This window comes from Oncorhynchus gorbuscha, linkage group LG06 (genome assembly GCF_021184085.1).
Source record: "Oncorhynchus gorbuscha isolate QuinsamMale2020 ecotype Even-year linkage group LG06, OgorEven_v1.0, whole genome shotgun sequence".
NCBI classification, from domain to species: Eukaryota; Metazoa; Chordata; class Actinopteri; order Salmoniformes; family Salmonidae; genus Oncorhynchus; species Oncorhynchus gorbuscha.
Window position 1 is genome coordinate 73,898,684 of NC_060178.1, and position 26,872 is coordinate 73,925,555.

The 26,872-nt window shown below is 45.6% G+C and overlaps 1 protein-coding gene across 1 annotated transcript in view; it reads left to right on the forward strand.

Annotated features, from left to right (window-relative positions):
• The first annotated feature begins 592 nt into the window (after positions 1 to 592).
• The window catches only part of LOC124037251 (inactive phospholipase D5-like), a 117,501-nt gene continuing 91,221 nt past the window's right edge, over positions 593 to 26,872 (forward strand). Inside the window, exon 1 of the mRNA XM_046351930.1 lies at positions 593 to 965. Within this exon, the coding sequence (XP_046207886.1) occupies positions 807 to 965 (159 nt within the window). The 5' untranslated portion in view covers positions 593 to 806. The remainder of the gene's footprint in view (positions 966 to 26,872) is intronic.

The window sequence follows — 26,872 nt, forward strand, 5'->3', positions numbered from 1 at the left end:
CTGTAGATCATACATGATGTCATACATGTGTATGTCTGTGTCTGCAGATAATACAGAATGTCATACCTGTGTGTCTCCACAGATCATACAAAATTATGTCATACCCAGGGCCGGATTACTGAACGTGCATGCAGTGCTTTTAGGGGGGGGGGGGCCCAGATGGCATATGAAAAAATAAGCTCAGCCTCATGGCAAAATGTGAGCAAAAGCATGATTAAAATGGTGCGTGTGTAACTGTGTGTGTACACATTCAGTTGTTTATGTTTGCGTGTGTAACTGTGTGTGTACACATTCAGTTGTTTATGTTTGCGTGTGTAACTGTGTGTGTACACATTCAGTTGTTTATGTTTGCGTGTGTACATATCTTTTTGATTAGTCTGTGAAGGATCCCTCTGACAACCAGAGATATCACTGCTTGAGGTGGAGAGTGGTGAAGGTAGAGACAGAGGAGATAGAAAGACCTAGAAACCAGGAGAAGCAGGGAGGGAGGGGGATAAAAGTGCCAGAGAGAGAGAGAGAGAGAGAGAGAGAGAGAGAGAGAGAGAGAGAGAGAGAGAGAGAGAGAGAGAGAGAGAGAGAGAGAGAGAGAGAGAGAGAGAGAGTAGAGTGGAGCAGCCTGCCTCCCTAACTCTGCCAGCACCGACAGGCAGTGTTGCTGACTCTACTGGGGTCTGATCCAGACGGGTCTCTTCTTCCTCCGTCAGTTTCTTCTTCCTCCTTCCGCACAACACATGGGATCCGTGAGCCCCAAGCCAGGCGTCTGAGCAGAGGGCTTCTCCAGCCGAGCCTGACATGAGGGGACGGAGATGCGCTCAGCCGGGCTGCCGACAGTGGGCTTTATGGAGCTCCAGCTGAAGGGGGGTGGTCCCCTGGTGGTCCCGGCGAATACCATCTACAGCACCGTCCAGCAGCAGGACTACTCTGCAGGCGTATGGCTCCGCAGGAAAGAGAAAAAACTGGAGCATGTAAGCTTTCAGATGTTTGTCTGATAAGTTACTGTACTTGTGAAATCTACTGGGTCTATCCTTATTTGTAAGTTGGTGTTGGTGTTAGGTATTTTTTATCTGGTTGTTTCTATAGTTGAGTGTTTTGGGTTAGCAGTTCCCGTGCTTCTTTGTTATATGTATTCACTGGCTGCTGCATGATCTTATCTGCTTTAGTAGCGACTGCACTGTCTGACATAAATTATACAGTTTGACTTTATTGCTGCAGACAGCTATTGCATTATTAATTGCTCTCCTTTAGAGTGTAGAAGTTGGGTTCAGACTGCACTGTATGTTACACTGTCCTTCTCTCAGCACATATCAAAGCTGCAGGTTAAAGTTACATCTAGACTTGGTTTCCTCTATCGAAATCGCTCCTCTTTCACCCCAGCTGCCAAACTAACCCTGATTCAGATGACCATCCTACCCATGCTAGATTATGGAGATGTAATTTATAGAACGGCAGGTAGGGGTGCTCTTGAGCAGCTAGATGTACTTTACCGTTCTGCCATCAGATTTGCCACCAATGCTCCTTATAGGAAACATCACTGCACTCTATACTCCTCTGTAAACGGGTCATCTCTGTATACCCGTCGCAAGACCCACTGGTTGATGCTTATTTATAAAACCCTCTTAGGCCTCACTCCCCCTATCTGAGATATCTACTGCAAGCCCTCATCTTCCAAATATACAACACTCGTTCTGCCAGTCACATTCTGTTCAAGATCCCCAAAGCAGACACATCCCTGGGCCGCGACTGGAACGAGCAGCAACGAACACTCAAACTGGTTTTATCTCAATTACTTCATTCAAAGACTCAATCATGGACACTCTTGCTGACAGTTGTGGCTGCTTTGCATCATGTATTCTTGTCTCTACCTTGCCCTTTGTGCTGTTGTCTGTGCCCAGTAACGTTTGTACCCTGTTTTGTGCTGCTACCATGTTGTGTTGTTGCCATGTTGTGTTGCTACCATGTGTTGTCATGTTGTATTGCTACCATGCTGTGTTGTCATGTGTTGCTGCCATGCTATGTTGTTGTCTTAGGTCTCTCTTTATGTAGTGTTGTGTTGTCTCTCTTGTCGTGATGGTATTTATATTTTTAATCCCAGCCCCCAACCTCACAGGAGGCCTTTTGCCTTTTGGTAGGCCGTCATTGTAAATAAGAATTTGTTCTTAAATGACTTGCCTAGTTAAAAAAGGTTAAACAAAACATTAAAATATTAAATAAATGTGTTAATTCTCCCAGTGCTCAGTTGATGCTGTTAGCCTGAGCCGGATGTAGAGGAGTGCTGGCATTGTTTAACGATTTGCTCCTTGTAACCGTACTCTGATCAACTGATTTATCCATATGCTGTTATAAGTGATGCTTCAATGTGCTCTTCTTATTGAAGGAAGTTAATATGAGTCAGACTTAGAGTAAAGCTTTGTTTTTTGGCTTTCTTCCAGTCAGTGTCTTAAAGGTGGAGTAAAAGGCTTAAATTCATATTCATCAAGGCATCTACAAAAATGCAAATGTACATGTAGATACCGTACAGTGGATTGTTCATCTAGTGCAGGGGTGCACAATTAGAATTCAAAGAGGTTCAGTGACTAACATTTTCTCCCCCCAAATGTCCAAACCATTAAAATGTCTAACGTGCATATGTAGTTCATGTATATATATAGCTAATAATCAAAGTACTACATTTCAATAACATTTCAACAATATTTATTGCACATTTTCAATGCAGACACATTAAACATGAGGTAAAATAAATATGCAGACTAACCATAAATAAAGTAGGCCTATCACAAATGTTCTCATTTCAAGAAAAACAAGACTGCATCTTCACAAAAAAATAACAAAAGTTCCTGTTTCTGAAAAAAGTGCTATGATTTTTGAACAAATAAGAAACAACAGGTTTAATATTTACCTTTCCTACTCTCTCCCACTTCACTTCTCCATCTCTCTTCTTTAGTGAGAGAAATGGGCTGTTGCTTGCCCTGCCAGTAATTTGAACCTTGGCTGGAATGAAGTCAGTGCCATTCTCATGCACATATGTAGGTGCTCATTGGTGAGTCTAGAACGGTACTTATTTTTAATGATGTTCATAGCGGAGAAAGAAGATTCACAGCTGTATGTGGAGCCAAACATGCTCAAGGTGTGTAGTGCTACTTTGGTTAGACCATGGGAAACAATCACAGGCCTGTTTTCTGCCTGCAGCCAGAAAGTGTCATGATCAGTTAGTTGAAAGTGCTCTCTTAGTGCAACATTTGCTTGCAGATCAATCAGTTCCATCTGTAGAGATCCAGCATGTGACCACTTGAAGGTCTGTGTCACCTCCTATGAAAATCCCTGACATCTGTGATGAGGAATGGATTCTCAATTGGAAGAAGGATCTGCTGTGCAAGGCTGAAGCTGTCAAACCAATTTATGACGTTTCCTATCAGCTTATCTATGAAGAGAGAAACATATCTCTCACCCTGAATCTGTTCCTGTACTTTTGGGAAGTGTGCAAAGTCTCATTGAAGATCTTCCTTGAGCACTTCCAGTTTCCTGTGGAAGGAGCGGACAGATGTCATCAAATCACAAGCTGAATTGTTCTTACCCTATAGTTTCACATTGAGCTCATTAAGGTGTGATGTCTACCAAAAAAGCAACAATATCCATTTTGCAATTGTCTTGCAAAAAAAAAAAAGTGAAAACTGGGTTGCCTTCTGACTCTTGAGCTGTTCTAAGAAAACCGTTATTACCTTTCGAATGGACCAAAAGCCTTCCAACAGCCTGCCTTTACTGAGCCATCTTATGTTGTTGTGCACCAATAGGTCATTTGCATTTGCATCAACTTATTTCATCAATTCTCTCAGCAGGCGATGTTGATGAGATGAAGATGCCCCGAGGAAGTTGATGAGTTTCATCATTGTATTCATCACTTCAGCATACACTTCTGACAGATTGGCGCACAGGACAGACTGATGAGTGATGCAGTGGTAAGCTGTGAGATCAGGGTTGTTCTCTTTCAGCCATGCCACAGCTCCTTTCTCTCTTCCTATCATGACAGGGTACCCATCTAAGGTGATAGACACCACTTATTGTAGATCTATCCCCCTCTTTCTCAGCATCTCCTTTAGGGCCACGTCTATGCTCTTTTCTCTTGTATGTGTCTCGAGTGGTGTTACACCTAACAGGTCTTCGCAGAATTTCTTCTTCTCTGTGTGGTAAAATCTAACATACACCAGAGAAGCTGGGCATGATCATTACATTTACATTTACATTTAAGTCATTTATCATTCACATCAGTAGATTCATCAACAACTAATGCTATGCATTGTGCACTCCAAATAGCTTCATCAAGCTGTGTTAATATGCATTGTTAACATTCACTTTGATTGGCTGAGTTTCATGAAGTTATTTAAATAATGCACGTGATTGGACAATGCACAGTAGTATGGGGCGCTGTCTGGGACCTTCCCAGCGCAGTATGTGTACATTGAAAAAATACAATTATTTATGAGAAATGTGTCGAGGTCCAGAGAGAACCTTCACTCGGTCCGTACCAGGACTGAGGTCCCGCCAATTGTGCACCTCTGATCTAGTGGCTAGTCTGCAGCCAGCATTTTGAACTGGAAATGTTACGTTGACTATTTGATGTTTCAATGGGAGATGGCATTGTCTGAGTGATGTGGTAACACTTTACATTAAGTGGCCCCTATTACTATGTAAATAACACAGTAATACTATGTTAACATTGTAGTTACATAGGTTTTAATATGTAATCACATGGTAATAGGGTTGTTGCGCTATCAGTTAGTACACAATTGGAACAAGGGATGTGTAATTACAGTCCCTTGCTGAACGTTATACCACATGTAACTACACTGAACAGAAATAGAAACAAAACATGTCAATTGTTGGTCCCATGTTTCATGAGCTGAAATAAAAGATCCCAGAAATGTTCATTATGCACAAAAATCTTATTTCTCTCAAATTTTGCCCACAAATTTGTTTACATCCCTGTTAGTGAACATTTCTCATTTGCCAATATAATCCATCCACCTGACAGGTGTGGCATATCAAGAAGCTGATTAAACAGCATGATCGTTACACAGTTGCACCTTGTACTGGGGACAATAAAAGGCCACTCTAAAATGTGCAGTTTTGTCACACAACACAATGCCACAGAGCATGCAGTTGGCATGCTGACTGCAGGAATGTCTACCAGAGCTGTCGCCACAGAATTAAATGTTAATTTTGCTAACATAAGCCAACTCCAAGGTTGTTTTAGAGAATTTGGCAGTACGTCTAACCGGCATCACAACCACAGACCACGTGTATGGCGTTGTGTGGGCGAGCGGTTTTCTGATGTCAACGTTGTGAACTGAGTGCCCCATGGTGGTGGTGCGGTTATGGTATGGGCAGGCATAAGCTAAGGACAACGAACACAATTGCATTATTATCGATGGCAATTTGAATGCACAGAGATAACGTGATGAGATCCTGAGGCCCATTGTCGTTCCATTCATCCGCTGCCATCACCTCATGTTTCAGCATGATAATGCAGAGCCCCATGTTGCAAGAATCTGTGCATAATTCCAAGAAGCTGAAGATGTCCCAGTTCTTTCATGGCCTGCATACACACCAGACATGTCACCCATTGAGCCTGTTCGGATGCTCTGGATCGACATGTATGACAGCGTGTTCCAGTTTCCGACAATATCCAGCAACTTCATACAGCCAAAGAAGAGGAGTGGGACAACATTCCACAAGCCACAATCAACAGTGTGATCAACTATATACGAAGGAGATGTGTCATGCTGCATGAGGCAAATGGTGGTCACACCAGATACTAACTGATTTTCTGATCCCCTCCCCTACCTTTTCTTCCAAAGGTATCTGTGACCGACAGATGCATATCTGTATTCCCAGTCATGTGAAATCCATAGATTAGGGCCTAATTTATTTCAGATCGTCTGAGATCCCCAAGGATTGGAAAGCTGCCGCAGTCATCCCCCTCTTCAAAGGGGGAGACACCCTGGACCCAAACTGTTATAGACCTATATCCATCCTGCCCTGTCTATCTAAGGTCTTCGAAAGCCAAGTCAACAAACAGGTCACTGACCATCTCGAATCCCACCGTACCTTCTCCGCTGTGCAATCTGGTTTCCGAGCCGGTCACGGGTGCACCTCAGCTACACTCAAGGTACTAAACGATATCATAACCGCCATCGATAAAAGACAGTACTGTGCAGCCGTCTTCATCGACCTCGCCAAGGCTTTCGACTCTGTCAATCACCATATTCTTATCGGCAGACTCAATAGCCTCGGTTTTTCGGATGACTGCCTTGCCTGGTTCACCAATTACTTTGCAGACAGAGTTCAGTGTGTCAAATCGGAGGGCATGCTGTCCAGTCCTCTGGCAGTCTCTGTGGGGGTGCCACAGGGTTCAATTCTCGGGTCGACTCTTTTCTCTGTTTATATCAATGATGTTGCTCTTGCTGCGGGCGATTCCCTGATCCACCTCTACGCAGACGACACCATTCTATATACTTTTGGCCCGTCATTGGACACTGTGCTATCTAACCTCCAAACGAGCTTCAATGCCATACAGCACTCCTTCCGTGGCCTCCAACTGCTCTTAAACGCGAGTAAAACCAAATGCATGCTTTTCAACCGATCGCTGCCTGCACCCGCATGCCCGACTAGCATCACCACCCTGGATGGTTCCGACCTTGAATATGTGGACACCTATAAGTACCTAGGTGTCTGGCTAGACTGCAAACTCTCCTTCCAGACTCACATCAAACATCTCCAATCGAAAATCAAATCAAGAGTCGGCTTTCTATTCCGCAACAAAGCCTCCGTCACTCATGCCGCCAAGCTTACCCTAGTAAAACTGACTATCCTACCGATCCTCGACTTCGGCGATGTCATCTACAAAATGGCTTCCAACACTCTACTCAGCAAACTGGATGCAGTCTATCACAGTGCCATCCGTTTTGTCACTAAAGCACCTTATACCACCCACCACTGCGACTTGTATGCTCTAGTCGGCTGGCCCTCACTACATATTCGTCGCCAGACCCACTGGCTCCAGGTCATCTACAAGTCCATGGTAGGTAAAGCTCCGCCTTATCTCAGTTCACTGGTCACGATGGCAACACCCATCCATAGCACGCACTCCTGCAGGTGTATCTCACTGATCATCCCTAAAGCCAACACCTCATTTGGCCGCCTTTCGTTCCAGTACTCTGCTGCCTGTGACTGGAACGAACTGCAAAAATCGCTGAAGTTGGAGACTTTTATCTCCCTCACCAACTTCAAACATCAGCTATCCGAGCAGCTAACCGATCGCTGCAGCTGTACATAGTCTATTGGTAAATAACCCACCCATTTTCACCTACCTCATCCCCATACTGTTTTTATACTGTTTTTTATTTATTTACTTTTCTGCTCTTTTGCACACCAATATCTCTACCTGTACATGACCATCTGATCATTTATCACTCCAGTGTTAATCTGAAAAATTGTATTATTCGCCTACCTCCTCATGCCTTTTGCACACATTGTATATAGATTGCCCATTTTTTTTCCTACTGTGTTATTGACTTGTTAATTGTTTACTCCATGTGTAACTCTGTGTTGTCGGTTCACACTGCTATGCTTTATTTTGGCCAGGTCGCAGTTGCAAATGAGAACTTGTTCTCAACTAGCCTACCTGGTTAAATAAAGGTGAAATAAATAAATAAATAAAAGTTTTTATTTCAATTGACTGATATGAACTGTAAATCTTTGAAATTGTTGCATGTTACTTTTATATTTTAGTTCAGTGTGCTTATGTTATTACACATTTTCTTGTTCCACTATGTAACCGTTTTGTAATTACATGTTTGAAAGTCAACTGTGAATTACCATGTTAATAACGCAAACCATAATCTGATCTTGTTACATGTAGCAACAAGGTGTCACTACCATTGAATCCACATGTAATACCAGGGTTGATAAATAGACTAGGACCTGGTAACAACAATTGTAACAAGGCACATCCTGTTATTAACTACTGGTCATTTTCTATTTGTTTATTTCTATGTTATGACCTGGTTCAAAGGTAATACCAAATAAAGTATAATCTAAGAACAATGTAGTTGCATAGGATATACTTGTAATTATCATGTACCTAACCAGGAGCAAGTAACTTAATGTAAAGTGAACCCAGTAGGGTATAACCTTTATAATGATGATGTAACAACCTTTGCAGATAATATTCTAACCAGAGGAAATGAGACAGGAGAGCATTTTTCAGTTTTACTTTTCTTTAATGGATTTGACATAGACTCACAATCAAATTAAATGTCCTATTTCAGGCTCAAAGCAATAACTATTTTAGTTAGTAAAAACACAATTTCCCCATCATTCACTAATGTAGCTAGCTAGATGGCTAGCTAGGCACTGGTAGCCTAATGTCAGCACCTTTTCCACATTTTAATAAATGTTACTAAATCACAAAACTCATGAAACATTTAGTTTCAATGTTATTTCACTATTTGAGACCCACATAGCTTTTTTTGCACATTACAAACCATTAAAAGCATGACTAATTAAGAGACTGAAATATCATATGGCTTCCATTTTGGCTGCAGAGGAGAGTGTGAGAGGTATTGATCAGTGATGTAATGGTAAAAAAATAGGTGGGTAAACTCTGATCGCCTCTCGTGGTGAAAAAAAGTTCAACTCCCTATACTTTCAATGCGTTTTCCCGCAAAAGCTACACTATTGGGCAAAAAAAGTGTGTTTACTTGCGTTTACCCTCCGCTACACCACAACTAGTAGTAATGTGCAGTTTGCAAACGATTCATTCATTTTGAACAAGCCTTTTTACTGACTTGAGAATCATGATTCGTTTTTCTGAGTGACTCGTTGATTTGTCATTTGTTTGTCATTTGTTTAACCTGTTGGCTGAGCAAATAATTCTACAGCAGAATTAATACTCACTCCTCCCATGATTCTGGTGTCTAGCCAAAAGATTCCGACCCTACTGTTACGCTTGTTTACACTGAGCTGCACTGGGGTCGGAATGGATTCATGGTTAGATTAAGACACCGCAGAGCCGGCGCAAGATATGGGTCGGAAAACATTCTCAATGCGGGGATGGGGTGTGCCACTGTACATCAAGAATTTTAAAATACTGCTAGTTTTTCAGGAAAACTGCCCTTTTCATCCTCATGCTAGCTAGCAGTAGCCACCACCGCCATTGTGGAATGGCACTTCGTGTTGAAAAACAAAGGAGCGGATTGGCTGCACTTCAACAAGAAGTGACATTCCATAATGGCTGCTGTGGTTACTGCTAGCTAGCTAGATGATGAAAATGGTAGCTTTACAGAAAAACAAATAGTCCTTCAGTCTTCCCGGTGTAACATTTGGGATGGGATCATTCGGAGTACAAAGCAATTGTTTATACCTGGATTGAGATAAATTTGGTTAGAGCCTGTAAGGAAGCATTTCACTGTAACCTGTTGTATTCGGCGCAAGTGACAAATAAACTTTGATTTGATTGGTTTTCCGCACCAATATCTTGTTTCGGTGGCAATAAGCGCCAATAACCGTCTCCCGTGGTGTCTTAATCTAACAATGATGGCATTCTTATTTTTTTCTTTTCTTCTTTTGAATGTGGAAACGTCCAAATTTTCCATCTATTTATTAATAGTTAACAAAAATGTAACGGCGTTCGTCTGTTGAAGGAGAAGCGGACCAAAATGCAGCGTGGTGGTTAATCATGTTCTTTAATGAAGAATAGCGATACATGAAATAACTATAAATATTACAAAACAACAAACGGAACGAGAAAACCTATACAGCTTGTCCCGTGAATAACTAACACAGAGACAGGAACAATCAAACACAAATTACACAGTGAAACCCAGGCTACCTAAATATGGTTCCCAATCAGAGACAACGAGAATCACCTGCCTCTGATTGAAAACCGCCTCAGGCAGCCAAGCCTATGCTAGATACACCCCTAATCAGCCACAATCCCAATGCCTACAAAAAAAATAATACGACAACACAATAAACCCATGTCACACCCTGGCCTGAACAAATAATTAAAGAAAACACAAAATACTAAGACCAAGGCATGACAGAACCCCCCCAAGGTGCGGACTCCCGGACACACCTCAAAACCATAGGGAGGGTCCGGGTGGGCATCTGTCATGGTGGCGGCTTCGGCTCGGGACATGGACCCCACTCCATAAATGTCATAGTTCCTCCCCCTCGAGTCCTGGGATAATCCACCCTCGCCGCCGACCATGGCCTAATAGTCCTCACCCAGAACCCCACTGGACTGAGGGGCAGCTCGTGACTGAGGGGCAGCTCAGGACTGAGGGGCAGCTCGGGACTGAGGGGCAGCTCGGGACTGAGGGGCAGCTCGGGACTGAGGGGCAGCTCGAGACTGAGGTGAAGCTCAGGACTGAGGGGCTGCTCAGGACTGAGGGGAAGCACGGGACTGAGGGGAAGCTCAGGACTGAGGGGAAACCCGGGACTGAGGGGAAGCCCGGGACTGAGGGGAAGCCCGGGACTGAGGGGTAGCCCAGTACTGAGGGGAAGCCCAGTACTGAGAGGAAGCCCAGTACTGAGAGGAAGCCCAATACTGAGAGGAAGCTCAGGCAGGTAGTTGGCTCCGGCAGATCCTGGCTGGCTGGCGGATCTGGAAGAGTCTGGTTGACTGGCAGATCTGGAAGAGTCTGGTTGACTGGCAGATCTGGAAGAGTCTGGTTGACTGGCAGATCTGGAAGAATGTGGTTGACTGGCAGATCTGGAAGATCATGGCTGACTGGCGGATTTAGCTGTTCTGGCTGCTCCATGCAGACTGGCAGCTCTATGCAGACTGACATCTCTGGCTGCTCTATGCAGACTGGCAGCTCTGGCTGCTCCATGCAGATTGGCAGCTCTGGCTGCTCCATGCAGACTGACAGCTCTGGCTGCTCATGCAGACTGACAGCTCTGGCTGCTCCATGCAGACTGGCAGCTCTGGCTGCTCCATGCAGACTGACAGCTCAGGCTGCTCCATGCAGACTGACAGCTCAGGCTGCTCCATGCAGGCTGACAGCTCTGGCTGCTCCATGCAGACTGGCAGCTCTGGCTGCTCCATGCAGTCTGGCAGCTCAGGCTGCTCCGAACAGGCAGGAGGCTCCGGCAGCGCTGTAGAGGAGGAAGGCTCTGGAAGCACTGAACAGGCGGGAGACTCCGACAGTGCAGGAGAGGAGGAAAACGCTGGCTGCGCTGAACAGGCGGGAGGCTCCGACAGCGCTAGAGGGAAGGAAGGCTCTGGCTGTGCTGAACAAGTGAGGTGCACTGAAGGCCTGGTGCGTGGTGCTGGAACTGGTGGTACTGGATCGAGGACACGCCCAGGAAGCCTGGTGCGGGGAGCTGCCACCGGCGGACTGGTGTTTGGAGGTGGTTCTGGATAGACCGGACCGTGCAGGCGCACTGGAGCTCTTGAGCACCGAGCCTGCCCAACCTTACCTGGCTCGATGCCCACTCTAGCCCGGCCAATACGAAGAGCTGGTATGAACCGCACCGGGCTATGCACCCGCACTGGAAACACCGTGCGCTCCATAGCATTACACGGTGCCTGCCCGGTCTCTCTAGCTCCCCGGTAAGCACAGGGAGTTTGCGCAGGTCTCCTACCTGGCATAGCCATACTCCCAGTAAGCCCCCCCCCCCAATACATTTTTGGGGCTGACTCTCAGGCTTCCATCCGCTTTGTCGTGCTGCCTCTTCATACCAGCGCCTCTCCGCTTTTTCCGCTTCCAGTTCTTCCTTGTGCCCATGGTCCTTTTCCGTCCAATATCTCGTCCCAAGTCCAGAAGTCCTTTGATCGCTGCTCCTCACGATTAACAGGGGGAGTTGGCTCAGGTCTGTCTCCTGACTCTACCACACTCTCCCTGAGCCTCCCCCCAATACATTTTTGGGGCTGCTTTTCGGGCTTCCTTGCCAACCGTGTTCCCTCGTATCGTCGGCTCCTATCTCCGGCTGCCTCTGCTCTCCTAAGTGCCTCCATCTGTTCCCATGGGAGGCGATCTCTTCCGACCAGTATCTCCTCCCAAGTGTAACAACCTTTGCCATCCAACACGTCTTCCCATGTCCATTCCTCCTTTCGCTGCTCCTGCTGTCGCTGCCTGTTACCACGCCGCTCGGTCCGGGTATGGTGGGTGATTCTGTAACGGCGTTCGTCTGTTGAAGGAGAAGCGGACCAAAATGCAGCGTGGTGGTTACTCATGTTCTTTAATGAAGAATAGCGATACATGAAATAAGTATAAATATTACAAAACAACAAACGGAACGAGAAAACCTATACAGCCTGTCTGGTGAATAACTAACACAGAGACAGGAACAATCACCCACAAAATACACAGTGAAACCCATGCTACCTAAATATGGTTCCCAATCAGAGACAACAAGAATCACCTGACTCTGATTGAGAACCGCCTCAGGCAGCCAAGCCTATGCTAGACACACCCCTAATCAGCCACAATCCCAATGCCTACAAAAAAAACAATACGACAATACAATAAACCCATGTCACACCCTGGCCTGAACAAATAATTAAAGAAAACACAAAATACTAAGACCAAGGCGTGACAAAAAAGGTTAACTGTTTTAAGTTTATTTAAATGATTTTGTATAAGTGAGAGTTCACCAGGAAGTGATGTCACACTGACCTCTCACAGACCTCTCCTCTGCAGCAAAAATGGAGGTCACGTGCTATTTTTATCCAGAATCTTTGGGACGTCCCTACCACCATTGAAGTTTACATTTTAAAAGGTAAGGGCAGGGGTTAGGGCATGGAAGTCCCAAGGATCCTGGATACCATGTCCGTCTCTTAATTTTTCCTGTTTAAGCCTATAAAGGTTTGTAATGTGCAAAAGTGCAATCTAAGTCTCAAAATTGTGAAATGTTTCATACGTTTTATGACTATTTTGTCATGTTTATTGATTTGTTAAATGTGTTGACATTGTGCCAGTGCTTAGCTAGCTAGCTTTACCACCACCCTGTTAGTAGGTTTTACTAACTATAATAGTTATGGCTTTGAGTCTGAAATGGGGAATTGAATTTTATCGGTGTCTTTGTCAAATCTCTTAAAGAAATTTCTCCTGGTTAACCTATTCGCCTAAGGTAGTTACGTTGTAATTAAAATGTCACTTCACTTTACATTAAGTTGCTTGTTCCTGGGTAAGTACGTCGTGAGTACATGTATATTACATGTAACAACATTGTAATTACAGTTGGTTGTTAAATATTGCTACATTGAAAATGCAATGTAACTTAAAAGGTTTAAACCTAATGTTCTCCTGTCTCCTCTAATTTCTCCGGTTTAGCCTATTGTCTGCAAAGGTTGATACATTGTAACTACATGGTAATTATAAAGGTTATACCCTACTGGGCTTCACTTTACATTAAGTTGCTTGCTCTAGGGTAGTTACATGATAATTACAAGTATATACATTGTTCTTACATTACACTTGATTCGGTATAGCTTTTGAGCCAGGTCATAAACTAATTGAAAATGACTGGTAGTTAATGACAGGATGTGCATTGTTACAATTGTTATTACCAGGTCCTAGCCTATTTATCAACCCTGGTATTCCAGTACATTCCATGGTAGTGGCACCTTGTAATTATATGTATTTTAGTTTGAGTTATTAACATGGTAATTCACAGGTGACTTTCAAATGTGTAATTACAATAAATGAGTTACATAGTGGAACAAGAGAATGTGTAATAGCATCAGTAGTTACACATGTGGAATAACCTTCAGCAATTATGCAGTAATTACACATTCCTTGTTTCAATTGTGTAATAACTGAATTCGCAACAACCACTATTAAGTATCATGTAGTATGTAGTAAAATCTATGTAACGACTGTTAAATTATTACTGTGTTAGATACATAGTTATAGGGGCAACTTAATGTAAGCGTTACCAGTGATGCTTTAGCAACCCAGCTTTCTCTGCTCTGTCTGCATATCCAAAGAGGAGGAGAGGAAAGTCTGCAGCTGCAGCCTCTTCAAACGTGCCTAACTCCACTCCTGGCTGCTCATCCTGTCACACCATGCAGTTAGCCAGCTCTTACACCCCCCCCCCAGAAAGGAAGCTATTTCCTTCCTGAGTTTCACTCTGTGAAATTTGTTGCAACAATTTATTAAGTCTTGAAAAAGTCTGCAACTTCATTGAATTCGGAACAAGGCAATATGTGCAAAAATTTTATTTCAACTTTATTTAACCAGGTAGGCTAGTTGAGAACAAGTTCTCATTTACAACTGCGACCTGGCCAAGATAAAGCAAAGCAGTTTGACACAAACAACAACACAGAGTTACACGTGGAATAAACAAACATAGTCAATAAGACAGTAGAGAGAAAAAAGGAAGTATATATACAGTGTGACTGTATGAATGACTGTATGAAAACAAAACAACACTTGCGATAATGTATTCTGTACCTTGCTTTCGTGAAACTTGAGTCTTGTTGAGAATAAAGTAATCAACACCCTTCCACCATGAACAGTCACCCACCTTAAATCAACTGTGAATATCAGCATAATCATTGTTTTGCTCTGAGAACTCAAAGTCATAAACCGCGAGCGCAGAGAGGCCGAGGGAAATTGTTTGGAAGAGTCGTGCTGCGCCATGAAGCAGTAGAGGAATTATGCTTGCTGTTAAAAGCAGTGAAGATTGTAAATGGCATGGTGTTGAAGGTTTATACAAATATCCGCTGTTGAAAACTAAATGTTAGTCTAAAAGAAATGTGAGATAATATCGAGATGCTTTTTATAGTGGAGATCAACTTCATAACTTCCCTGTCTGAGCTGATGAGATAGTGGATTGCGCAGTCAAATGGAACGGAGTAAATAGGCATTTTAACCTAGTAGATTTAGCCGGTGGTAACTTGTGGAATTGACACCGGGTAGAATGCGCTTTTAACCAATCAGCATTCAGGATTAGACCCACCCATTGTAAATTGTGAGGTGTGATATGATAGGTTCAGCAGGTGTTCACCCACACAACTGATAAGGAAATGTGATTTAATAAATTATTAGAATATTACACTCCTGAAACCATAAATCTGAAACCCTGTGATGTGTATGAAATTGATTTCAATCATTAGACTATCATAATACATGTGTGTAATTTGAATCATTAGATTATCATAATACATGTGTATAAGTGTTAGTCAGTAGAATCATTTGATTATTATATTATAATACTGTGTGTGGTTTTAGTCAGTGGAATAATAATATATCCTGGAGTGTAGTTCTTAGTCAGAATCAACGTTTTGGGAACAATGTGTCTAGTATTTTGATAACAGACTGTCTGTCTGAGCCAGGTTTCGGGGCGACCTTGGCTGGGACACTGAGAACTTCCCAGTCCCAGGTCTCTCCTTATCTTAGGGGAGGGCAGGAAGACGGTATTCTCACGGACTCCCCTAATCTCTATTGGCGGGCGGATTTGATGGTTTGTGTGGAAGTATGTGTCACTATAAAATGAAGGTCTTTGTGCTGTGCACGTCAGAACGTTCCGTGAATAAACATTTAACTTTGGTAGACTGGGCCTCTGTCTGTTTTCATTTCTATCAGTATCTTACAAATCCTGATATAACAGACTGAGAGTAATACAATTGAATTGGTTATTGAACAGGAGAACATCATTCTCTTAACAACAACCCACGGGATACTGATAGAGAAGAGCATCGCCTTTCCTTCCAGTTGCTGCCACTGACTGGAACGAACTGCAAATATCACTGAAGCTGGAGATTCCCATCTCCCTCACTAGCTTTAAGAACCATCTGTCAGAGCAGCTCACAGATCACTGCACCTGTTCATAGCCCATCTGTATACAGCCCATCTATCTACCTCATCCCCATACTGTATTTATTTATTTTGCTCCTTTTGCACCACAGTATCTCTACTTGCACATTCATCTTCTGCACATCTACCATTCCAGTGTTTAATTGCCATATTGTAATTACTTCGCCACCATGGCCTATTTATTGCCTTAACTCCCTTATTTGACCTTATTTGCAATCACTGTATATAGACTTTGTTTTCTTTTTTTTCTACTGTATTATTGACTGTATGTTTTGTTCATTCCATGTGTAACTCTGTGTTGTTGTATGTGTCGAACTGCTATGCTTTATCTTGGCCAGGTCGCAGTTGCAAATGAGAAATTGTTCTCAACTAGCTTACCTGGTTAAATAATAAAATAAAATAAAAAAATATCATGTCTGTCCCATAGTAATGAACGTGTAGAGGTCGGGAGTCGGGATGAGAGAGTGAGGCAGGCAGCGTTTCTCAGCAAGTCGAATCAGCTGGCATCATTTTTATGGATATATACAAATACATTTAAATTGAAAAAAGGTCAAACGAAACGAAGTGCAGCTAGTTTGCAGTCTTTCCAGCTTCAGTTTGAAGTTATTTTGTTAGCTGTGTTGTTGTCTAGCTCCTCTGAACAACAGTGTCCTAACGAGAGATATTTTTATGCTAGGCGAAATCGTGCCTCATTAGCTCATTGTTATGGATGTGTTGTTATGTGTTAATAACATATAGACTACGTTACCCAGCAGGCTATGTGGGAGGCGGATGATTGAAGAATGCCTTGCATGGCTAAACATGGAGTTTTCTAGCCGAAGTATGTTCATTGAAAGTAGTTAAACCTACGCCCCAGTTTGTCATTATACAGTATAAGGAACAAACATAACATGGTGTCAGATTGGTAATCGCTATGACAAGACAGAGAAAAGAAAGGAGTAACGCTGCGCATTTCCGTGACGAAAATGTAACATTCTACCACAAGTCAAGTGACGTGAGTAGTCGAAGATGCTAGGTTGCAAGAGCGAGGACAACAAGCCGCAGCAGCGAGTGACAGCAATGAGAGGGAGGCTGTCATGCAGGTGAAAGAGGACCCAAAAGCGACTTGGCGAAAACAGAGTCTTTAATCCAGTAAAGTAAATACAATCAAAAAAACACAACTTTCACTCGAAATGACGAGGACAAACTGGAGACTCGATCTTGAACAGCAGGTGAACAGCAGGTTGCCTCGGGAAGGCACTTGAACCAGACAGACTCAGACACCTGCTCACCACGCAGCATCTGAGGAAAACACGACACGACAGGGCGATACACAAACACAGCACGGTGAATTCTAGACAAGGAACCGACAGGGCAGAAATGAATAACAAGGAGAGAAATAGGGACTCTAATCAGGGAAAAGGATCGGGAACAGGTGTGGGAAGACTAAATGATGATTAGGGGAATAGGAACAGCTGGGAGCAGGAACGGAACGATAGAGAGAAGAGAGAGCGAGAGAGTGAGAGAGGGAGGGGGAGAGAGAGGGATAGAAAGAGGGAAAGAACCTAATAAGACCAGCAGAGGGAAACAAATAGAATGGGAAGCACAGGGACAAGACAAGATAATAAATGACAAAACATGACAGTACCCCCACTCACCGAGCGCCTCCTGGCGCACTCGAGGAGGAATCCTGGCGGCAACGGAGGAAATCATCAATGAGTGAACGGTCCAGCACGTCCCGAGACGGAACCCAACTCCTCTCCTCAGGACCGTAACCCTCCCAATCCACTAAGTATTGGTGACCCCGTCCCCGAGAACGCATGTCCATGATCTTATGTACCTTGTAAATAGGTGCGCTCTCGACAAGGACGGGAGGGGGGAGGGAAGACGAACGGGAGTGCGAAGAAAGGGCTTGACACAGGAGACATGGAAGACAGGATGGACGCGACGAAGATGTCGCGGAAGAAGCAGTCGCACAGCGACAGGATTGACGACCTGGGAGACACGGAACGGACCAATGAACCGCGGAGTCAACTTACGAGAAGCTGTCGTAAGAGGAAGGTTGCGAGTGGAAAGCCACACTCTCTGGCCGCAACAATACCTTGGACTCTTAATCCTGCGTTTATTGGCGGCTCTCACAGTCTGTGCCCTGTAACGGCAAAGTGCAGACCTCACCCTCCTCCAGGTGCGCTCACAACGTTGGACAAACGCTTGAGCGGAGGGAACGCTGGACTCGGCAAGCTGGGATGAGAACAGAGGAGGCTGGTAATCCAGACTACTCTGAAACGGAGATAACCCGGTAGCAGACGAAGGAAGCGAATTGTGAGCGTATTCTGCCCAGGGAGCTGTTCTGCCCAAGACGCAGGGTTTCTGAAAGAAAGGCTGCGTAGTATGCGACCAATCGTCTGATTGGCCCTCTCTGCTTGACCGTTAGACTGGGGATGAAACCCGGAAGAGAGACTGACGGACGCACCAATCAAACGACAGAACTCCCTCCAAAACTGTGACGTGAATTGCGGGCCTCTGTCTGAAACGACGTCTAACGGGAGGCCATGAATTCTGAATACATTCTCGATAATGATTTGTGCCGTCTCCTTAGCGGAGGGAAGTTTAGCGAGGGGAATGAAATGTGCCGCCTTAGAGAACCTATCGACAACCGTAAGAATCACAGTCTTCCCCGCAGACAAAGGCAGACCGGTAATGAAGTCTAGGGCGATGTGAGACCATGGTCGAGAAGGAATGGGGAGCGGTCTGAGACGACCGGCAGGAGGAGAGTTACCCGACTTAGTCTGCGCGCAGTCCGAACAAGCAGCCACGAAACGGCGCGTGTCACGCTGCTGAGTCGGCCACCAAAAGCGCTGGCGAATAGACGCAAGAGTGCCTCGAACACCGGGATGACCAGCTAATTTGGCAGAGTGAGCCCACTGAAGAACAGCCAGACGAGTGGAAACAGGAACGAAAAGGAGGTTATTAGGACAAGCGCGCGGCGACGCAGTGTGCGTGAGTGCTTGCTTAACCTGTCTTTCAATTCCCCAGACTGTTAACCCGACAACACGCCCATAAGGAAGAATCCCCTCGGGATCAGTAGAAGCCACAGAAGAACTAAACAGACGGGATAAGGCATCAGGCTTGGTGTTCTTGCTACCCGGACGGTAAGAAATCACAAACTCGAAACGAGCGAAAAACAACGCCCAACGAGCTTGACGGGCATTAAGTCGTTTGGCAGAACGGATGTACTCAAGGTTCTTATGGTCTGTCCAAACGACAAAAGGAACGGTCGCCCCCTCCAACCACTGTCGCCATTCGCCTAGGGCTAAGCGGATGGCGAGCAGTTCACGGTTACCCACATCATAGTTGCGCTCAGATGGCGACAGGCGATGAGAAAAATAAGCGCAAGGATGAACCTTATCGTCAGACTGGAAGCGCTGGGATAGAATGGCTCCCACGCCTACCTCTGAAGCGTCAACCTCGACAATGAATTGTTTAGTGACGTCAGGAGTAACGAGGATAGGAGCGGACGTAAAACGTTCTTTTAGAAGATCAAAAGCTCCCTGGGCGGAACCGGACCACTTAAAACACGTCTTGACAGAAGTAAGAGCTGTGAGAGGGGCAGCAACTTGACCGAAATTACGAATGAAACGCCGATAGAAATTAGCGAAACCTAAAAGCGCTGCAACTCGACACGTGACCTTGGAACGGGCCAATCACTGACAGCTTGGACCTTAGCGGAATCCATCTGAATGCCTTCAGCGGAAATAACGGAACCGAGAAAAGTAACAGAGGAGACATGAAAAGAGCACTTCTCAGCCTTTACGTAGAGACAATTCTCTAAAAGGCGCTGTAGAACACGTCGAACGTGCTGAACATGAATCTCGAGTGACGGAGAAAAATCAGGATATCGTCAAGATAGACAAAAACAAAGATGTTCAGCATGTCTCTCAGAACATCATTAACTAATGCCTGAAAAACAGCTGGCGCATTGGCGAGACCGAACGGCAGAACCCGGTACTCAAAATGCCCTAACGGAGTGTTAAACGCCGTTTTCCACTCGTCCCCCTCTCTGATGCGCACGAGATGGTAAGCGTTACGAAGGTCCAACTTAGTAAAGCACCTGGCTCCCTGCAGAATCTCGAAGGCTGATGACATAAGGGGAAGCGGATAACGATTCTTAACCGTTATGTCATTCAGCCCTCGATAATCCACGCAGGGGCGCAGAGTACCGTCCTTCTTCTTAACAAAAAGAACCCCGCCCGGCCGGAGAGGAAGAAGGCACTATGGTACCGGCGTCAAGAGACACAGACAAATAATCCTCGAGAGCCTTACGTTCGGGAGCCGACAGAGAGTATAGTCTACCCCGAGGAGGAGTGGTCCCCGGAAGGAGATCAATACTACAATCATACGACCGGTGAGGAGGAAGGGAGTTGGCTCGGGACCGACTGAAGACCGTGCGCAGATCATGATATTCCTCCGGCACTCCTGTCAAATCGCCAGGTTCCTCCTGAGAAGTAGGGACAGAAGAAACGGGAGGGATGGCAGACATTAAACACTTCACATGACAAGAAACGTTCCAGGATAGGATAGAATTACTAGACCAATTAATAGAAGGATTATGACATACTAGCCAGGGATGACCCAAAACAACAGGTGTAAACGGTGAACGGAAAATCAAAAAAGAAATAGTCTCACTGTGGTTACCAGATACTGTGAGGGTTAAAGGTAGTGTCTCAAATCTGATACTGGGAAGATGACTACCATCTAAGGCGAACATGGGCGTAGGCTTCTCTAACTCTCTGAAAGGAATGTCATGTTTCCGAACCCATGCTTCGTCCATGAAACAACCCTCAGCCCCAGAGTCTATCAAGGCACTACATGTAGCACCCGAACCGGTCCAGCGTAGATGGACCGACAAAGTAGTACAGGATTTTGATGGAGAGACTTGAGTAGTTGCGCTCACCTGTAGCCCTCCGCTTACAGATGAGCTCTGGCTTTTACTGGACATGAATTGACAAAATGTCCAGCAACTCCGCAATAGAGGCACAGGCGGTTGGTGATCCTCCGTTCCCTCTCCTTAGTCGAGATGCGAATCCTCCCAGCTGCATGGGCTCAGTCTCTGAGCCAGAGGAGGGAGATGGTTGCGATGCGGAGCAGGGAAACACCGTTGATGCGAGCTCTCTTCCACGAGCCCGGTGACGAAGATCTACCCGTCGTTCTATGCGGATGGCGAGAGCAATCAAAGAGTCCACATCTGAAGGAACCTCCCGGGAGAGAATCTCATCCTTAACCACTGCGTGGAGTCCCTCCAGAAAACGAGCGAGCAGCGCCGGCTCGTTCCACTCACTAGAGGCAGCAAGAGTGCGAAACTCAATAGAATAATCCGTTATGGACCGTTCACCTTGGCATAAGGAAGCCAGGACCCTAGAAGCCTCCCTACCAAAAACTGAACGGTCAAAAACCCGAATCATCTCCTCTTTAAAGTTCTGGAACTTGTTAGAGCAATCAGCCCTTGCCTCCCAGATAGCTGTGCCCCATTCTCGAGCCCGGCCAGTAAGGAGTGAAATGACGTAAGCAACCCGAGCTCTCTCTCTAGAGTATGTGTTGGGTTGGAGAGAGAACACAATCTCACACTGCGTGAGAAAGGAGCGGCACTCAGTGGGCTGCCCGGAGTAGCAAGGTGGGTTATTAACCCTAGGTTCTGGAGGCTCGGCAGGCCAGGAAGTAACAGGTGGCACGAGACGTAGACTCTGGAACTGTCCAGAGAGGTCGGAAACCTGAGCGGCCAGGTTCTCCACGGCATGGCGAGCAGCAGACAATTCCTGCTCGTGTCTGCCGAGCATGGCTCCTTGGATCTCGACGGCAGTGTAACGAGCGTCTGAAGTCGCTGGGTCCATTCCTTGGTCGGTTCCTTCTGTCATGCAGGTGAAAGAGGACCCAAAAGCGACTTGGCGAAAACAGAGTCTTTAATCCAGTAAAGTAAATACAATCAAAAAAACACAACTTTCACTCGAAATGACGAGGAGAAACTGGAGACTCGATCTTGAACAGCAGGTGAACAGCAGGTTGCCTCGGGAAGGCACTTGAACCAGACAGACTCAGACACCTGCTCACCACGCAGCATCTGAGGAAAACACGACACGACAGGGCGATACACAAACACAGCACGGTGAATTCTAGACAAGGAACCGACAGGGCAGAAACGAATAACAAGGAGAGAAATAGGGACTCTAATCAGGGAAAAGGATCGGGAACAGGTGTGGGAAGACTAAATGATGATTAGGGGAATAGGAACAGCTGGGAGCAGGAACGGAACGATAGAGAGAAGAGAGAGCGAGAGAGTGAGAGAGGGAGGGGGAGAGAGAGGGATAGAAAGAGGGAAAGAACCTAATAAGACCAGCAGAGGGAAACGAATAGAATGGGAAGCACAGGGACAAGACAAGATAATAAATGACAAAACATGACAGAGGCTGCATTGGAATCTGTTGACAAGCAAGTTGATGAGCAACATACTGAAGTCAGAGAAATTGACACTGTTCCTGTTCTCCGTCATGGATAGGCGTAGTCCTCCTACTCCTATGCAGTTAACAGGCAATTTAGCTGACAATTGGAAACGTTTCAAGTAGAGATTCAATATCTACCTAGCAGCCAGTGGTGCAAGGGGAGAGGATGACAAATTGTTCTGCATGTTATTGGAGAGGATGCATTGGACATTTCCAATAGCTTTCAGCCAGACGAGGCAAAATTGACATTGACTGTGCTAATGGCTAAATTTGAGGAGTACTTTGTACCAAGCCAGAACGTCACGTTTGAGAGATACAAGTTTTTCTCTCATGATCAGAAACAGGGAGTCAGTTTTAACCAGTATTTGGCTGAGCTGAACACACTGAGCAAAACGTATGAATCCTGAAAGACAGGATAGTCTGTGGCATACTTGATAATGGACTAAAGGAGAGATTGCTGCGTGAGCAAGATTTAACTTTTGATAAAGCAGTGAACATGTGTGAAGCAGCTGAAACCACCAGAGCACAAGCTAAAGAGCTGAGCAGGGATGAGACGTCTGTACATGCAATAAAAAGTGAGGAGCAATACACACAACGCTTTACAAAGCAAAAACAAGCAAAAGAGAGAAATCAAAACACTACATGTGGAAAATGTGGATTTATCCACAAGCCCAAAAAATGCCCTGCATATGGCAAATCATGTAACAACTGTGGGAAAAATAATAATTTCTCAAAATGCTGCAAAGCTGAGGCTACACAGAAAAAGGTTCACACAGTTGAGGAGATGGAAGAATTCTTTGTTGATTCTGTGGAAATATGCAATGCAGTAACTACTGAATGGATTGTGCCATTGACTGTGAATGAAACTATAATACCATTCAAGCTTGATACTGGAGCACAGGTAAACCTGTTATCGCTGGATGACTACAAAACACTGAAGATAAAGAGCAAAATACACCCGGTGAAAATTAAGGTTACTGGTTATACTGGGGAGAACGTACCAGTCAAAGGTAGCTGCAAAGTAACTTTACAGCACAGAGGAAAACAGTTCAGAGCACAGCTGCTGATTGTGGAAAAGAGTGTACAGCCTATTCTAGGAATCAATGCATGTGAAAAGCTCAATTTGTTGAAAAGAGTGTATGTAGTGACATCATAGACTGAAAATGACCAAGAATCAATACTGGCTGTGTATGAGGATGTGTTTGAGGGTCTTGGATGTTTACCAGGAGAACACAAAATACAGTGCCTTGCGAAAGTATTCGGCCCCCTTGAACTTTGCGACTTTTTGCCACATTTCAGGCTTCAAACATAAAGATATAAAACTGTATTTTTTGTGAAGAATCAATAACAAGTGGGACACAATCATGAAGTGGAACGACATTTATTGGATATTTTAAACTTTTTTAACAAATCAAAAACTGAAAAATTGGGCGTAATACTATGTAGCGCCACCTTTTGCTGCGATTACAGCTGTAAGTCGCTTGGAGTATGTCTCTATCAGTTTTGCACATCGAGAGACTGACATTTTTTCCCATTCCTCCTTGCAAAACAGCTCGAGCTCAGTGAGGTTGAATGGAGAGCATTTGTGAACAGCAGTTTTCAGTTCTTTCCACAGATTCTCGATTGGATTCAGGTCTGGACTTTGACTTGGCCATTCTAACACCTGGATATGTTTATTTTTGAACCATTCCATTGTAGATTTTGCTTTATGTTTTGGATCATTGTCTTGTTGGAAGACAAATCTCCGTCCCAGTCTCAGGTCTTTTGCAGACTCCATCAGGTTTTCTTCCAGAATTGTCCTGTATTTGGCTCCATCCATCTTCCCATCAATTTTAACCATCTTCCCTGTCCCTGCTGAAGAAGAGCAGGCCCAAACCATGATGCTGCCACCACCATGTTTGACAGTGGGGATGGTGTGTTCAGGGTGATGAGCTGTGTTGCTTTTACGCCAAACATAACGTTTTGCATTGTTGCCAAAAAGTTCAATTTTGGTTTCATCTGACCAGAGCACCTTCTTCCACATGTTTGGTGTGTCTCCCAGGTGGCTTTAAATGACACTTTTTATGGATATCTTTAAGAAATGGCTTTCTTCTTGCCACTCTTCCATAAAGGCCAGATTTGTGCAATATACGACTGATTGTTGTCCTATGGACAGAGTCTCCCACCTCAGCTGTAGATCTCTGCAGTTCATCCAGAGTGATCATGGGCCTCTTGGCTGCATCTCTGATCAGTCTTCTCCTTGTATGAGCTGAAAGTTTAGAGGGACGGCCAGGTCTTGGTAGATTTGCAGTGGTCTGATACTCCTTCCATTTCAATATTATCGCTTGCACAGTGCTCCTTGGGATGTTTAAAGCTTGGGAAATCTTTTTGTATCCAAATCCGGCTTTAAACCTCTTCACAACAGTATCTCGGACCTTCCTGGTGTGTCCCTTGTTCTTGTAACGGCGTTCTTCGTTTGTAGAAAGAGAGTCGGACCAAAATGCAGCGTGATGGTTACTCATGTCTTTAATGAAGAAAAACGGAACGATACATGAAATAACAAAAAAATACAAAAACAACAAACGGACCGTGAAACCTAATTACAGCCTATCTGGTGAAACTACACAGAGACAGGAACAATCACCCACGAAATACAAAGTGAAACCCAGGCTACCTAAATACGGTTCCCCATCAGAGACAACAAGAATCACCTGACTCTGATTGAGAACCGCCTCAGGCAGCCAAGCCTTTACTAGACACACCCCTAATCAACCACAATCCCAATGCCTACAAAAAACCCAATACGACAATACAATAAACCCAATTGTAATGGCGTTCGTCTGTTGAAAGAAGAGAGTCGGACCGAAATGCAGCGTGTTGGTTACTCTTGACTTTAATGAATGAAAAACGCGGTACATGAAATAACTGAAACTAAATACAAAAACAACAGAACGGAACGTGAAACTAATTACAGCCTATCTGGTGACTACAACACAGAGACAGGTACAATCACCCACGAAATACAAAGCGAAACTATGGCTCCCTAAATACGGTTCCCAATCAGAGACAACGATAAGCACCTGACTCTGATTGAGAATCGCCTCAGGCAGCCAAGCCTAACAACACCCCTAATCAGCCACGATCCCAAATAATACAAACTCCAATACGAAAACAACATATAAACCCATGTCACACCCTGGCCTACCCAAACATATAACAAAAACACAAAATACAATGACCAAGGCGTGACAGACCCCCCCCCCCTAAGGTGCGGACTCCCGGACGCACCTCAAGAGCATAGGGAGGGTCCGGGTGGGCGTCTGTCCATGGTGGCGGTTCTGGCTCGGGATGTGGACCCCACTCCATAAATGTCCTTGTTCCTCCCCTTCGCGTCCTGGGATAATCCACCCTCTCCGCCGACCATGGCCTAATAGTCCTCACCCAGATCCCCACATAACTGAGGAGCAGCTCGGGACTGAGGGGCATCTCGGGACAGAGGGGCAGCTCGGGACAGAGGGGCAGCTCGGGACAGAGGGGCAGCTCGGGACCGAGGGGCAGCCCGGGACAGAAGCAGCCCGGGACAGAGGGGAAGCCCAGTACTGAGAGGAAGCCCAGTACTGAGAGGAAGCCCAGTACTGAGAGGAAGCCCAGTACTGAGATGAAGCTCAGGCAGGTAGTAGGCTCCGGTAAATCCTGGCTGGCTGGCGGAACTGGAAGATTCAGGTTGACAAGCAGATCTGGAAGATTCTGGTTGTCTGGCAGATCTGGAAGAGACTGGTTGTCTGGCAGATCTGGAAGAGACTGGTTGTCGGGCAGATCTGGAAGAGACTGGTTGTCTGGCGGCGCTGGGCTGACTGGCGGCACTGGCGGCGCTGGGCAGACTGGGAGCACTGGCGGCGCTGGGCAGACTGGGAGCACTGGCGGCGCTGGGCAGACTGGGAGCACTGGCGGCGCTGGGCAGACGGGAGACTCCGGCAGCGCAGGAGAGGAGAAAGGCGCTGGCTGCGCTGAACAGGCGAGGCGCACTGGAGGCCTGGTGCGTGGTGCTGGAACTGGTGGTACTGGATCGAGGACACGCACAGGAAGCCTGGTGCAGGGAGCTGCTACCGGAGGACTGGTGTGTGGAGGTGGCTCTGGATAGATCGGACCGTGCAGGCGCACTGGAGCTCTTGAGCACCGAGCCTGCCCAAGCTTACCTGGCTCGATGCCCACTCTAGCCCGGCCAATAGGAAGGGCTGGTATGTGCCGCACCTGGCTCTGCACCCGCACTGGAAACACTGTGCGCTCCATAGCATAACACGGTGCCTGCCCGGTCTCTCTAGCCCAACGGTGAGCACAGGGAGTTTGCGCAGGTCTCCTACCTGGCATAACCATACTCCCTTCTAGCCTCCCCCCCCAATAATTTTTTTGGGCTTCCAACCGCGTCGCCGTGCTGCCTCCTCATACCAGCGCCTCTCCGCTTTACCCACTTCTATTTCTTCCTTGGGACGGCGATATTCTCCAGGCTGAGCCCAGGGTCCTTTACCGTCTAAGTCCTCCTCCCATGTCCAATTCTCCAAGTGTTGCAGCCTCTCCCACTGCAACTGCTCTTCACGA